Here is a 15,321-nt window from a genome sequence, read left to right on the forward strand (position 1 = left end):
AAGAATAAATAAATAAAAAAATCTATGCTTTTACTTTCCTTTAATCCCTCCCTATTCTAACTTATGCTAATCTAAGCTATGTCTAAAACTTTTGAGCATTTGTGTTTATTTGCCTCTTCACGATCAATCGCTTGCTGTATTCCTCATTTGTAAGTTACTTTTGATAAAAGCGTCTGCAAAATGAATAAATGTAAATGTAGAAGATTTCAAAGTCAAATAACACAGAGGGTTAGAGCCACACCTACCTATTAAGTAATTGCCATGGACCAATGGCATTTTTACTGTGTTTACCAACCGGAGCAAACTTTTCCCGAAAGTTCACTTTTGGCAAGCTGTTTCCAACTCTCGAAACAAACTCCTAAACGAACTTCGTTTTTGCCTGATTTTGTTTGAAATGGCATCACACCAAATCATTCTTCAATTTCGTTTGAAGTATATTGGGGCCTTTCGTCACCATTGAAAACGTCCGGTTTTTGTTAAGTGCATACTCTTACAATCTGAACTTTGCATTCTTGTGAATTCTCTAATAAACAACAAAGTGCAGATCCAATGAAAATAAGAGATTCATTGTGCAGTATAGACAGATTGAGTAATGGGAGTTTCTGCCAGAGTGTATATATTGCACTTGACTGAAGTCATGGACCACTTCAGTGATGGAGAACATTTTTTGCTCACTTTCTGCATATAATTTATTCCCAGTTTGAACAACCATTTTGTTTTTCATGCTACTAAAATAATCAATGTTAATTCTTGATTTTATAATGTATGAAAAAAAGCAATAAGCTAATACATAAATGGTTATGTAAAACAGTTTTTTTCTTCTTCTGTGTAGCCAAAATCTGACTTATGTCTCATTAAACAATGCTGTTACCATTTAATTTTATAATTTGTATAGTCTATGTAGTCTATTTGTATAGTCAAAGGTGTATGTCATCTTTCAGCAGCATTAAACCTAAAAGCCATGTCTGATGCTGCTACTTCTGTTCCACATTTGCAGTATAAAGATGACTTGATGTTGATAAAATTGTATTGTAACGGTTTTAGTATTCTGTAGTGTTGTAGTCAAGACTACCTAATCCGAGACCAAGACCAATGCGTGTTGAGACCAAGACAAGACCAAGACTTTGAGGGGTTGAGACCAAGACCAAGGCAGGGTGAGACCAAGACCAGACCAGCACTTCTTAAATTCATAGCGATCCACATTACCACATGAGAAATTACTTCTAACTTATAATAAATGACTTATAATAAATATAATTGGGAATAAGACACTATATAGAGCTTTTACCAATCAAATGAAATCATTAACAACAAAATTCATATTTGCGCTACAGAGGTGATACAGAAGATGCATCTGAATTGGTAAATTACAAATGCATAAATATTTTTTATTTTTTAATTATTGAATGTTTGTTAAAGCAATATCATGTTTAGCCTGGCTCCACCCTCCTACGTACTTCAGCTCAATTTTAATTTTCCTTCAGTACTCTGTCTGGGACTGCTGTATATGCTTAGGTTTTCTCAGAACAATTTTTTACCGGTCCAATCAGCGAACAGAGGGAGTGAGTGAAAATTATGACGATGTCGTGCGCTAGTTTGAGTTGTAGTTCAGTAATGGCGGCGGAGAAAAATGCGAGTGAAGCCATTCATTCCTGGCACGGCTGCCGAATATCCAGAAGTTAAAGCCAGAGCAAGAACAATCTTTGCTGAGTTTTATTGGTGGCCATGATGTTGTGGCCCGGGAAAAGTTTGATTTTCCAGCTCGCTCCGTTAGTGGTGAAGGAGTTGACTGAAGCCCCGGTAAGTTAGTTGTTTTGCATGCGGTCGTAAGGCATTGTCATCATTTACAGGGGCTAGTCAGTCATTTTATTGCCACTCGTCTCCTACCACCAGCATAAAAATCCCCAGCCGAATTACCTACTGTTTTAGACAAACACCTGAGTTATATATTATTATATATATATATATATATATATATATATAATGATCTATATCTGAGTTTTCAAGAATATATCACTTCAAAATTCACTGTTTATATCCTTTTTGACCACTGCAGAGCACCGTACGGCCGCACTTCGCTGTCATTTGGATGCATTTCTAGACTTTAAATGCTGGCAAGTATTTTCAAGAGCAATATATTTCATCACGCTCAAAAATATAAAAGGAAGAAAAGCACGTAAACATTTGAATTGGGCCGTTATTTACAACAGCATTTATTCTTATCATACCAAGCAAATTATATTTTATTTACAGTATGTTATGGACCACATGAGCAGCGCGTTCCCGAACACAAAACTCTCCCCTCCACCGTGAATAAATCACAATCCGAATGCACAAGGCTTTATCACTGGGGTGGCTGCACAATCTGCAGATATTTTCACGGATTTCCATGTGAGAAAAAAAGGCGAACGACGCATGACATACGTCACGACCAAACGTTAGCGATTGGTTATGGCAGATCCAGAGTGGCACTGGGCAGATCCAATAGTTTTAAACTTCAACTGAGAACCCACCCTCAAGGAAGTAAACGCTTGTCAATGGAGAGTGGCCAGACTCTCTGTACATTACAAATGAAATGTACGAGAGTCTGGTAGGACCAGGCTATATCATGTTTGCAGTCATGCTCAAATTTGTGAAAACAGCTCTCTTGCGCTTGTGATATTGGTTAATTATATCACGTTATAAATCCAGATCTCATACAATAACTTTTTGTAACAATATCAATTTTGTGAGCATTTGTATTAATTTTTGGTGACATTTGACACAATCCCTAATTAATTTCTGAATCCGCATAAATACAGAAATCAAATTAGAAATGTTATTGATTGCATCTGAAGCAGTCAGTTTTACATCCAATCACATTAATGATGTTAATAAATAAATTAGGCAATGCACTGTTAATTTAGTAATATCCCAGCAGTTGTGGTCTTGAAACAACATCCCGGGTCCTCTTAGTCTGAGACCAAGACAAGTACAAATGTGGTCGAGACCGAGACAAGACCAAGACCGGTCTCGATTACTACAACACTAGTATTCTGATGTTTTGAAGTATTGTATTTACTGACAATGCACACATTAAAGAACACAAACGAAGTCGGATCATTTCCATAATGACCAATACAATCTACCAAGAGCAGCACAAATTAGCGTCTGGTTTAAGACATGCTTAAACCAGACGTTAAATAATGGACGTTAAATAATGGACGTTAAATAATGGCGCAAATACCAGTAAATTGACTAGCACTTAGTAAATCACCTTGCATGGTTCATTTAAATACCCTCCTCCCATAAATTTTGCATCTGAAAGGGAAACTCCTTCAAATGCATACAGTATGTAATGAAAAGAAAAAAAAACCTGTCCAGGCCTTTTCAGCACTGCTTTTTCACTGCGTGTCTAAATCCTAACAGTAGTTTTTGTTAACGCCAAAAGAGGGTTTGTGTTGGCGCAACCTGTTAGTAAAGGCCTTTAATAAGGTAATAAATAATACCCTTAGGCCCTGATCACACAGAACGCGTTTTTCATGTTCGAAAACGTGAGGCACACTGCACTGCCTTTTATTGGTTGACGTTTTTTCATTTAGAAAAGAGAAGTGCGCTGCTGTGTTTTTTTTACATTGCTAGGAAACCCCCGAATCAGCTGTGCTGTCTGTCTAATCAAGGTAATGGTCGCCACAACGGAAAGCCCGCCTCTCCATTCATTCGATTGGACAATAGAAAAAAACCTGCAATGACGTCGGGCGTTTTTCCGCTCAGAGTTGATCTTTTTTTAACTTCATGCGCTCAGAGCGCTCCTTCTAAAACGCGAGGCACAGCAGGCGGTTAAAACGGGAGGCGCCCAGGGCGCATAAGCAGCGCGCATAACGCTCTCTGCCAACAGAAATCTATTCAAAAGAGGCGCCTCTCGCTGCAAAAACGCGTTCTGTGTGATCGGGGCCTTACAAGGGTAAAAAATGCCCCTGGAAGTCAATTCCAGGGGTCAAATATTGCCCCTCAATGGAAAAATTAATTTCTGACCTGGTAGAGCCCCTTATTTAATAATGCATAGTGTTTAAATTCCAGTTTCACATTTGATTAAGTATTGCTATTGAAGCGTTTGCATTGTTACAGATGAACGTGGCCCAAAGCTGCTCTTTTGATTCTGAACGGTAGCGAGTTGGCATGGATCGGTGCAGTGCTGGACCAAGTATGTGTGCCAGTGTATCTGCCATCCAGAGAGGCCAAACTGGGCTGGCGGATGAACTTGGAGCATGTGTGCTACATAACAATGGCTATTTGCTTCAGCCTGCCAGCATTTAACTGAATGGAGCTTGTGTGTGTGCGCATTTGCTCACAGATGGGTCTTTCTGAAATGTTAGATAACACAATATTTTTTTTTCAAGTTTCTATTCTGAATTGACATGTGCTTATGTTGTCATAGCACTTCACTGGACCTGTGTGGGCATCAAGGTTCAAAGTCATTTTGCAGAGGGCAGTGGATAGAGCTTTTATCCTTTTTTTTTTTCAATTTAATTCACTCTGCTAATAATAATATCTCAGTGCACTAATTCAAATGAATTCAAATATGAACCTTTTAAAGATTGCCGTTCATGGCTTCAGAAACGATTTCCATTCACTGATTCCATCCAAAGGTGGTTTATGTGTAAATACGCTTAGCTTATTTTATTGAGAATATTTTAAGGTCTAAAAGTGTTGACAATTTAAAGGGATAGTTCACCCAAAATGAAAATTCTGTCATTTACCCTCATGTCGTTCCAAACCCGTAAGAATTTTGTTCCTCTTTGAAACACAAATGAAGATCTTTTTGATGATTTCTGTTCCTCCAGTCCACGCAACTACCACTTTGACGCTTCAAACATTTATAAAGAGATCGTAAAAATAACCCATATGAATTGAGCGATTTAGTCCATATTTTCTGAAGAGACACAATCGCTTTATAGGATGAACAGATGTCCGCTTGATGTTTGAGAACCAATGAGGTTAATTCTTGTGTTACGCAGCACGTTTGAGCTTCCGCAAGAACAAATGAGGTTAATTTTCATGTTACGCAGCACGTTTGAGCTTCCACTAGAACCAATGAGGTTCATTCTCATGTTACGCAGCACGTTTGAGCTTCTGCTAGAACCAATGAGGTTCATTATCATGTCACTTAGCACGTTTACGCTTCCGCAAGAACCAGTGAAGTTCGTTTTCATATAATGTAGCACGTTCGAGATTGAACCTCATTGGTTCTTTCGCAATCTCAAACGTGCTACATTACATGAAAACGAACTTCACTGGTTCTTGCGGAAGCGTAAACGTGCTAAGTCACATGATAATGAACCTCATTGGTTCTTGCGCATTCTCATGTTACGCAGCACGTTTGAGCTTCCGCAAGAACCAATGAGGTTAATTTTCATGTTACGCAGCACGTTTGAGCTTCTGCTAGAACCAATGAGGTTCATTCTCGTGTTACGCAGCACGCTTGAGCTTCTGCTAAAACCAATGAGGTTCATTCTCGTGTTACGCAGTACGTTTGAGCTTCTGCAAGAACCAATGAGGTTCATTCTCATGTTACTAAGCACGTTTGAGCTTCCGCAAGAACCAATGAGGTTAATTTTCATGTTACGCAGCACGTTTGAGCTTCTGCTAAAACCAATGAGGTTCATTCTCGTGTTACGCAGTACGTTTGAGCTTCTGCTAAAACCAATGAGGTTCATTCTCGTGTTACGCAGCACGCTTGAGCTTCTGCTAAAACCAATGAGGTTCATTCTCGTGTTACGCAGTACGTTTGAGCTTCTGCAAGAACCAATGAGGTTCATTCTCATGTTACTAAGCACGTTTGAGATTCCGCTAGAACCAATGAGGTTCATTCTCATGTTACGCAGCACGTTTGAGATTCCGCTAGAACCAATGAGGTTCATTCTCATGTTACGCAGCACGTTTGAGCTTCTGCATGAACCAATGAGGTTAATTTTCATGTTACGCAGCACGTTTGAGCTTTTGCTAGAACCAATGAGGTTCATTCTCATGTTATGCAGTGCGTTTGAGCTTCCGCAAGAACCAGTGAGGTTCATTCTTGTGTTACGCAGCACGTTTGAGCTTCCGCAAGAACCAGTGAGGTTCATTCTTGTGTTACGCAGCACGTTTGAGCTTCTGCAAGAACCAATGAGGTTCATTCTCATGTTACGCAGCACGTTTGAGCTTCTGCAAGAACCAATGAGGTTCATTCATATGGATTAGTTTTACAATTTCTTTATGAACTTTCTTTTTGAAGTAGTTTCTTGCTGTCATTGGAGGGACCGAAAGCTCTCAGATTTCATCAAAAAGATCTTAATTTGTATTTCGAAGATGAACTAAAGTTTTACGGGTTTGGAACAACATCAGAGTTAGTAATTGAAGACTAATTGAATTTCATATTTGGGTGAACTAACTCTTAAGGTATTTTGAAGATTGTTTCATCTGTTTTTGTTCATACAATGAAAATCAGTGGGGTTCTTTTGTATTCCATCGAAGAAATAAAGTCATACAAGTTTTAAATTACGTGGGTGAATAAATTATGAGCTATCCCTTTAATTTAAGATTTTTTCCATCAGTTCTGGAACAGTATTTTCCTTTTTCATGTTGTTGCTCCATAAGGCTTTGGATTTGATTCTCAGCACACACACACACACACACACACAGCAAAAGAGAAAAGCACTGAAGCCAGCATGCACTCTGATTGGCTGTGGCACATTAACTCCTCTGGATCTCATAATTGGCTCCCTCGAGAGTGATTGGCAGCACGGTGACTTCATTTTCTCTAATTAGTTATTGGCACAATATTGAGCTGTGTCAAATGACCAAGACTGCAGATCCCCCACTCTTTAAGGCACTTTATGACTCAATATAGTTTTGCTGATGAATAGATGTCACAGCAGCCCAGTCTATTTCTGCACCCCACCACCTCCTCCTAAAGGATCCTCAGCTTTATTGATTTGTTCAGCATTAAAATGTGTGGCCAGAGAAGAGCTGCACCTGCTGTCAGAAGAATTTCTTATTTGTCGTCTTCCAGTGCTGAATCAATTCAGCGTCTTTATTCTGCAGATAGTCATTCAATAGCAATGTATGTCATGCTTTTTGAAGTTACCGTGAAGAAATAAAGCACTTATGTTAGTTTCTTTCTTTCTTTTTTTGCCTGTTATACGGAATCTTGTTTTTTTTTTTTATTATTTAGACCAACAGCCAAGTAGTTATCTAGGAATTGTTTTAGACTACTTTTTATGTAGTAGTTAAGAGCAATGAAATGCCAGTTAATGTTGTAATAAAAGTATAATACTACAATAATTGCCAATAATGATAGATTTGTATGCTGTTAAATGGACAAAACAACGCAATAGCATGAACACAGCACAAAAGTGTCAAAGCTTGCACGTGAAATGTAAACCTGCAGAAATGGCAAATTCCGAGCTCAAGAAATATGGTTGTGCAACATGTTGCGAGGAGAAATAACAAAAGCGAAAATGCTAAGAGGTCCCACACTCAGAGAACTGACCACAAGTCTGTTTTGCACACACGTGCAGATCTGAACACGTGTGAGCTTTGTCACTGTGCTCATACAGCTGTAATTAACTTGCATGCTGTGTTCATGCACTTGCACTGTTTTGTCCATTATTTAACGCAGTTGTTCCTTTTTCTGCCAGGCCCCCCTTTTGTAGAAAAAAATATGCCCCCACCCACCTACATGCACCCACATAAAGACACCCTCAGACATGACCTTGCTTGCAAAATCGTATTTTACAAGTAGGCAAGTAGGTACTTTCGCCCCGAAGGAACCTTTTCATAGTTCCTAGAAATATTTGGCAGAAGTACCCACTTTTTGGCATGTTCGCACCGCACAAACTGAGAATGAATGTTATTCTAGGAACGTCTTTTGGGGGAACTTAATTAGCTCCTACTTCAGAGTAGGGTCTAACCCAGCACTATAGGAACTTGCATAACTTTAAAGCTCCTACTGTCAGTGCGAATGCAACCAGGAAAATGGCCCAAGGGGAACATTTTGTTTCTGGGGAACCGCCCCGGTGGCTAGTTCCTACAGTATAACTACCTGGTGCAAAAGCCCCTATTAATGCATTACTACAACTTCTCAACTTCAACAGGCTTGTCTTTGTGGTCTTGATATGAAGTCTTAACTTGTTTTGCTTCATACTGTCAGAAGCTAATATTTTGAGGCACTTAACACACTGTTGTCTCTCTTCAGGGAGAGCGAGATATGCCTTGTTTTCTTGTCTTTTCACCGTGTCTACACTGGACGCGATGGCCATGCTGCGACATCTTTAGACAATTTTTGATTAAAATGTAAATCCATTTACTAAATAATGTTGCCTTGACTGACAGCTTAATTTCCACTTAAAGTTCTGTTGCATAAAATAAATTCCTGAAGCTATAGATCGTTTGCAGGCTTAACTCACTGTACTAGCTTAGAATACCATTATTTGTTGACCCTGCTAGTTTAACCTATAGCAAAGACTATAGATATAGAAAGACATTCACTCCTATTAGTTATGAATGGGAGAAACTGCAATGCATAATATGGCAGAATACTTCCAGCCAATCAGTGGCAGCCAATCGCTGCTTGATAAAGTCATTACGCCATTGCAGCTGCCGTTAGGAGCTCTGGTTCCCATAGAAACCTGAGACTCGTGCTTAGGACTGCACATGCGCACTGGCTCGTCTAGCCTGAAATATACGCTGCTTTTTTTTACCATATTTGAGCATAAGAAATAACATTTATGGGACAGTTCATGTCAGATTTTTTTGCTGATTTGAAATGTTATTTAATTTCAGGATTTCCCAATTCAAATAGATAGGACTTGGTCTCAGATGACCAAAATAGCTGCCCAGAGGCATTGCCTATAGACTACACTCTATAAGTCACTTAGGGCCAGATTTGCGCCAGCACAAACCCTCTTTTGGGGGTCAGGATTTACTAAAGACACGCAGTTAAAAAGTGTGGACCGGATTATTTTTGCGGCTGAACTTATTGCATATGCATTTGTAGGAGTTTTCCTTTTAGATTCAAAATTTATGGGTGGAGAGTATTTAAATGAATCATGCAAGGTGATTTACTAAGGTTTGCGCTAGTCAATTTACTGGTATTTGCACCATTATTTACCGCCCCAAAAAAAGCATCTCTTAAACCAGACGCTTGGTAGATTGGGTTGGGCATTATGGAAATGATTTGGCTGTGTCTGTGTTCTAATGTGTGCATCGCACGCGCTTTTTGGGAATTTAGCTCTCACGCTAATTTGCCCTGTTTAGTAAATCTGTGCCCGGTTGCATAAAGCAGCTTAAGTTTTTCCCTCAAGTATGATACTTAAGGGGTGATTTTCCCTTACCTAAGAGAATAACTTAAGGGTGTTGCATATAATCTCTTAAACGGTTCTCTTAGATAAGGGAAACATTTAAGTGTTTCACGACAGCGATCCTGGATTAACGTTATAAAAGTCTTGTTGCCATAGATACGCAAAACACTAACACTAATGCTGCGTTCACACCAAATTTGAATAAATGGTCAAATTCTCGTCTAGTTTGACGCTTGAACTTTGAATGCATTCACGCGTCCAAAGCGAGATGGGCACGTGTAAAAAGCAAGCGTTTGAAGCTAAATTGACGCGCATCCTTTTGCTCTTTTCATAGTGGTTGTGTGCGGCCGCGAATTTGTAAAATACTACTGTTATTGTGTCACGAAATGTAGTTTTAAGAGTTGTTCAGTCGAGAATGTAGTTGTTTAAAGCTCAAATATGTGGTTTATTTGTAAAGATAGCGCCTATTTAAAAATTTTGTGAGATCCCGGCAATCACCGGGAGATCGCGCTCATGTAACCCGCCTGGAACAGCCTTATCTCGGCTAGTCCTCCTGACTTTTGCCGCTGAAATGTTTAAATTCACAATCTATAGCTCGGTTCTATTAAATGAAACGTATAAGTTAAAAGACATTAATGACTTGTTATAACGTCAAACGACTACTTTAATTATGTGAGTTTTTCTTCATCTCATTCAGAAATGTACGTATGACTGCAAGTGTTCTTTGTCACAGTGGTTGCGATGTGTGACGGTCAAATTGGTATTCTTGCAACAATTTTTCATCGCTAAGATGGTCCAAAGGGTTCTCCCTATCCCTAAAAATTATTCCTGGCATATAATGATCTTCAGCTGGTTCCATAAATTCAGCCATGTCATCTTATTTTTGTCCGCGTTACTCTTAAGGTTACGATTTCCAAACCTTAAGTTATACTTAGGGAAATGACCGTTAAGGGGCTTTATGCAACACTTAACGCTTTAAGGGATTACTTAAGTGAAAAAACAGCCTTTAAGGGGAATTCTAAGCGTTTATGACGTTTCACTTAAAGAAACCCTTAAGTAATACTTAAGGGTTTTTTTCTGCAACACCCTTAGGTTTAAGGGAAACATAAGGGCGAACTTAAGGGAAAATTACACTTAAAGGGGCTATATGCGTTTTTCTGAAATTTAAACTCGCGACTGACACCTGTGGCCAAAAAACAGAACTGCTCTTATTTTCTGCTCGCTCTCGCAGCGGTGGTGACGTCACATCCGCAGACAGCGCGGGAAAAAACCAACCCGCCAGAAAATAGGAAAAATAGGATACAGGCTTATAGGTGCACCCACTGTGAGCGGACAAGGTATCAGTATGCTCATCAGGAGATGTTTGAGTCATAAATGGTAAAATAAAAAGGCTATTGTTACGTTTATTTTGGGGAAAAAGTTGCATATAGCCCCTTTAAGGTGGTTTATGCAACCTGGCACTGGCCCTTAACTCTGCAATGATCTATACTGAAGCTTTAAGTATACTTTTGTCTGGCCTATATCAAGCTACCACAGCTACAAAACGATAACAGGTGTTAGGCTGTTTTGATTGGCTACACCAAGATATTGCAATAACAGCTTTTGATTAGCCGGCTTCCCCCTGGGGTCCTAACTCCTCATGATATCAGCAGCATTTCGGTGACCGCAAACTTTCATTCTGCCCTGGCTCCACTACATAGGACCCTATAAAATCAGTAAAAAAAAATCTGAATTACATTTGTTGTAAAACTTTTAACATAAAACAGTTTAACATAATTTTATTAAAAGCTTAACAATTTTTTAGGGCCCTTTAAAATCCATTTTAATTAATTCAGTGTTTTCCATTTTAATTTTATTGGATTCCGTTTAAATTGTATTATTCAAAAAGCATGTCTAATCAATTAAATTCATAAAAGTTTATTTATTAACTGATTAATTTTTTTTAATAATAATAAGGCCTTATGAAATGTGTTTAATTTTTCTGAATTATTTAATACAAATGTATTATCAAAAATGGTGGTAGGAGGCATAAAACATTTACATTTAAATTAAAATCAAACAATTCCTTTTATTTTTTCAGCAAACATTGTGCTGAAAGGTTATGTTCAAATTAAAAGTAGGATGAAAAATTATGATTTTCCTTAATGACATTTAAATTCTTTAAGTTTAAATACTTGTATTACTATTTTGAGAAGTACATTCTACTGCGCAATAGTAATGTATTTCTGTCAAAATTTCAAGTTAACTGAACTTCTATTTTGATGAGTTGCCATTACGACCTCTGAGTTTCTGTGTGTATATGAAATGATGATAGTTTTATCAAATGAAATGAAATGAAGTGCTGGTGAACTATCTCAGATCAGGTCTGGAGATAAAGTTCATGGCTCATTTAATTTCAGATGCTGAAAACACGCGCAGCGCTCATTCGCATAGAAGCACGCAGAAAGTGCTGACTTAAAAGACTTTAGTGCATATAACAAATTGATTAAGTATACAGCTTTAATTCTTGATGTACTCTTAAAATTCATTGACATTCATTATACTCCGGATTTGGCGATTCTGTCCAGGTTTTCTGCAATGGTCCTTAAAGGGTTAGTTCACCCAAAAATGAGAATTATGTAATGTAATTATTCGACGTTCCAAACCCGTAAAACCTTCGTTTATCTTCGGAACACAAATTAAGATAATTTGTGAAGAAGGCTGTCTGTGCCGCTACACGTGTTTTTTTTTATTAATTTTTTTTTATGTCTTTTACATTTTCTATAATGAAATGGCCAGTAAAATAAAGGCTTTTTAATAATTTGAAGAAGAGTGCCTTGGATTTTCCTTTTTTTCCCGCATTCCTTTGAATTCCCAACCCCAAAGAGCACCTTCAAACGTCTGATTGAACTCCCTGAGCAACCTGGACTTCTTTGCCTTTACAAATTAAGATATTTTTGATGAAATCCGAGAGCTCTCTGACCCCTCCATAGACAGCAATTTAATTAACACTTTCAAGGCCCAGAAAGGTAGTAAATCGTTAAGATAGTACCAGTCTCCTACACTGTTGACGTATTGCAAACAGAATTTTCATTTCTGGGTGAACTAACCCTTTAACTTCAGTCTTCAATATTTAGTTGTGGAGCATCCAGTTTCACACAGAAACATGGGTTACACAATGTGTTCATTTTAAAGTTCATTCTCATGTTTTATTTTGGCAGATATCATGCCCCCTTGACTTATTATTTTTTTGTTTTAATCCACTCAGATAAACCAGAGAACTATGACGTGTGGTATGAGAGCCGCTACGAGGAATGCGACAAAGAGGCCTGCCTCTCCTTCTCCAAGGACATCCTCTGCTCGCGAGTCACCGTGGACCACAACTACTATGCTGTCTGTCAGAACCTGCTCTCCAGATTCGCCACCTGGCGTGGCACCACGGGCGGTCTCCTCCACGACCCCCCTGCTGACGTGGTCAAAGACGGGCGCCTCACGGCCCTACTGGATGAGTGCACCAAGCCTCAGAAACGTTACGGCCGCTTCCAGGCAGCTAAAGAACTGCGGGAGTTCCTGACACAACTCATACAGCCGAGCAATACTAACAGGTAGTGTCGAGAACAGGGAGGCGCTGCTGCTGTGGCCCCCCTCAAAAAAAGACTTCAAAAGTACTTTTACAAATGTTCTGCCAGATTGTGGAACGCATTTGTACACCTTCAAGGGATTTGCTATTTCGTTGCCCTATCAATCATGCCAACATTGGTTCCAGTCCTGTCCGGGGCTAATTAAGAAGTTTGCACATGAACATGGATTAAAGGGTCGTGTGAAAATCAGCAGACTAGAGGATCGAACTGCTGTGATCGCACTAGTGTGTGTGTGTGTGTGTGTGTGTCTGTGTGTGTGTGATTGTGAGCTGATGCTTCAATGAACTCTCACTGCTATTATCGGTTCTGATCAGCATCCTATAATTCGGTTTCTAATTAATTTATAAATTGGGTGCTGTAAGTGCACCGTGAGCAGCGGTTATTACTGATGTGACGCAGGGAGCTTTGTGTATGTTTGGGTGAATCTTAAAAAAAAGAAAAAAAAAAGTGTCCAGGTCATGTTTTACCCTAAAAAATAAACAATTATTTTCAATATATTATATTCCTGTTTTAGCCAGGAATATAATTATATTTAATGTTTTGCATATTATCTCCCAAAATTCATTATCGTAATGCCCAAATATTTAACTCTTTTGTTTTTGTAGTTTTTTGTTTGTTTTTGTGTTTTTTTTGCTTAGTTGTTTTTTTTGCTTTTGTTTTTCCTTATTTGGGGTTTAGTTTGGGGGGGGGGGGGGGGCTTTTGTTTTGTTTAGTTTTGGGGTTTGTTTTGGGGTTTTGCTTTATTTTTGGAACTCTCCTTAATCTCATTACGTAAATACAGTAAATTAAAAAACAATATATATATTTTTTTTTAAAGAATCATACATTTAAGGCAGTCTAATACTACCATGATGTATACATTTTTAAATATCAAATTACACATTAAGCAAAATATTATTGTTATTATTATTTTTTTCTTTCTTTTGGTGAAATATCACCAGGACATGTTTTTGATAGGCTTTGGGATTCATCCATTTGTGTTTTCTCTATATTCGATTAACCACCTGATTTCTTTGCTACGAGAATCTTTGCAAAAGTCTTACGTTAATTTTAAAGTGTGCTTGGTCAAATTATGCCTCTTGTCGAAGGGAAATTTGATCAAGTGTTTCCTGTTACAATGAACCTTTCTGGTGAGACGTTGATGCTTTTTGTAAAAGTGGCAGTCAGTGTCAGTGATGGTAGTCGGACGACATGATTTCAATATAAAAAAGAACAAAAAGGATTTAAAGCAATCAAGTATGCAAGAATAAAAATACCAAAGAATATCGTCACCATCGTGTGGTTAATTTTGTTCGTTTAGAAATGCTTTGACCAAGATTGTTCAAAAGGGAAACCACAATAGATCTCCTATGTTTTCATGTTTCTTTATTCATAAACCTTTGTTGTTGTAGTTATTGTAACCTTTTTTTGGACCGATGCAGTTTAATTCTTCATAAGCTGGCAACCATGACATCCCGTCACATTCACTTGCACTTGCATTAAGTTTACAGAGACAAGTTGCACTACATTTTCAGATCATTGTTTTCCCTCATAGACTCTTTATTTTTTGCCCTCTTATCAATTTTGTCTCCTTTAGAATATTTTTGTGTGCATTTTTTCCCCTACTAATGTTACCTGTGTTTGTAATAAGCAATATTGGGAGTTTATTGAGCTTAATGAACTACCGCTTTAAAAATTCCTCTCATTTCATATTGGTTAAAGACATTCCAACTTTTGAAATCCGCTGTTTATGTTAAATATGAGTTATGTGCATTTTCTGTAAGAAGAAATGTCTGCTTTCTGTACGTGTTTGTTTTGAGACTATGGAAAAGTCTGGTCGTACTGTGCCTTTCATTCAAAAGTTGTATTTTCGACAGGATAAGACTTTAAAAGTATATTAAAGTTTATCTATACTTACCTGTTCTGATTTTTTTTTTTTTTTGAATCAGCATTATCGAATCCATTATGAGGTTTGCAAAAATCCTTGTTGTCGGGACATTTTTCGGTCCCCATGAGGAAAACAGCTTATACATCATACTATGGGTGTTTTCACACCTGTTCCGAAACAAGGATTAAAATTGTTTCTATGTTGCAATTTGTTCTTGGTTCTTGTTTCGTTTTCACAAAGAAACATTTCTAAATGGACTAGGGCTGGACCAGAATATTCGAATATTCGTTCGATGGGTTGGTATTCGATTTTCAAATTTGTGATTCGAATATTCGTTGTTGTTGTTGTTTTCATGAACACCTGGCATCGGCTCTCATTCGCGCTTGCATATGTTTACACTATAAAATCACTATAAAATACAATACTTTTTTTCAATTATCTTATAGCCAAGCCATTTTTAATAGCGTCGTTATACTTAATAAATATATGTTCTTCTTCTTAGTGTTCCCTGCAG

The 15,321-nt window shown here is 38.0% G+C and overlaps 1 protein-coding gene across 4 annotated transcripts in view; it reads left to right on the forward strand.

The window, feature by feature from the left end:
- The window catches only part of dipk2aa (divergent protein kinase domain 2Aa), a 46,888-nt gene extending 32,053 nt beyond the window's left edge, over window positions 1-14,835 (forward strand). For all 4 annotated transcript variants that reach the window (XM_079820417.1, XM_079820420.1, XM_079820418.1 and 1 more), the window contains one exon: window positions 12,568-14,835. In XM_079820417.1, coding sequence (XP_079676543.1) covers window positions 12,568-12,908 — 341 coding nt within the window. In that variant the 3' untranslated portion in view covers window positions 12,909-14,835. The remainder of the gene's footprint in view (window positions 1-12,567) is intronic.
- The last annotated feature ends 486 nt before the right edge of the window (window positions 14,836-15,321 follow it).

This window comes from Gobio gobio, assembly GCF_949357685.1.
Source record: "Gobio gobio genome assembly, chromosome: 6".
Lineage (NCBI taxonomy): Eukaryota > Metazoa > Chordata > Actinopteri > Cypriniformes > Gobionidae > Gobio > Gobio gobio.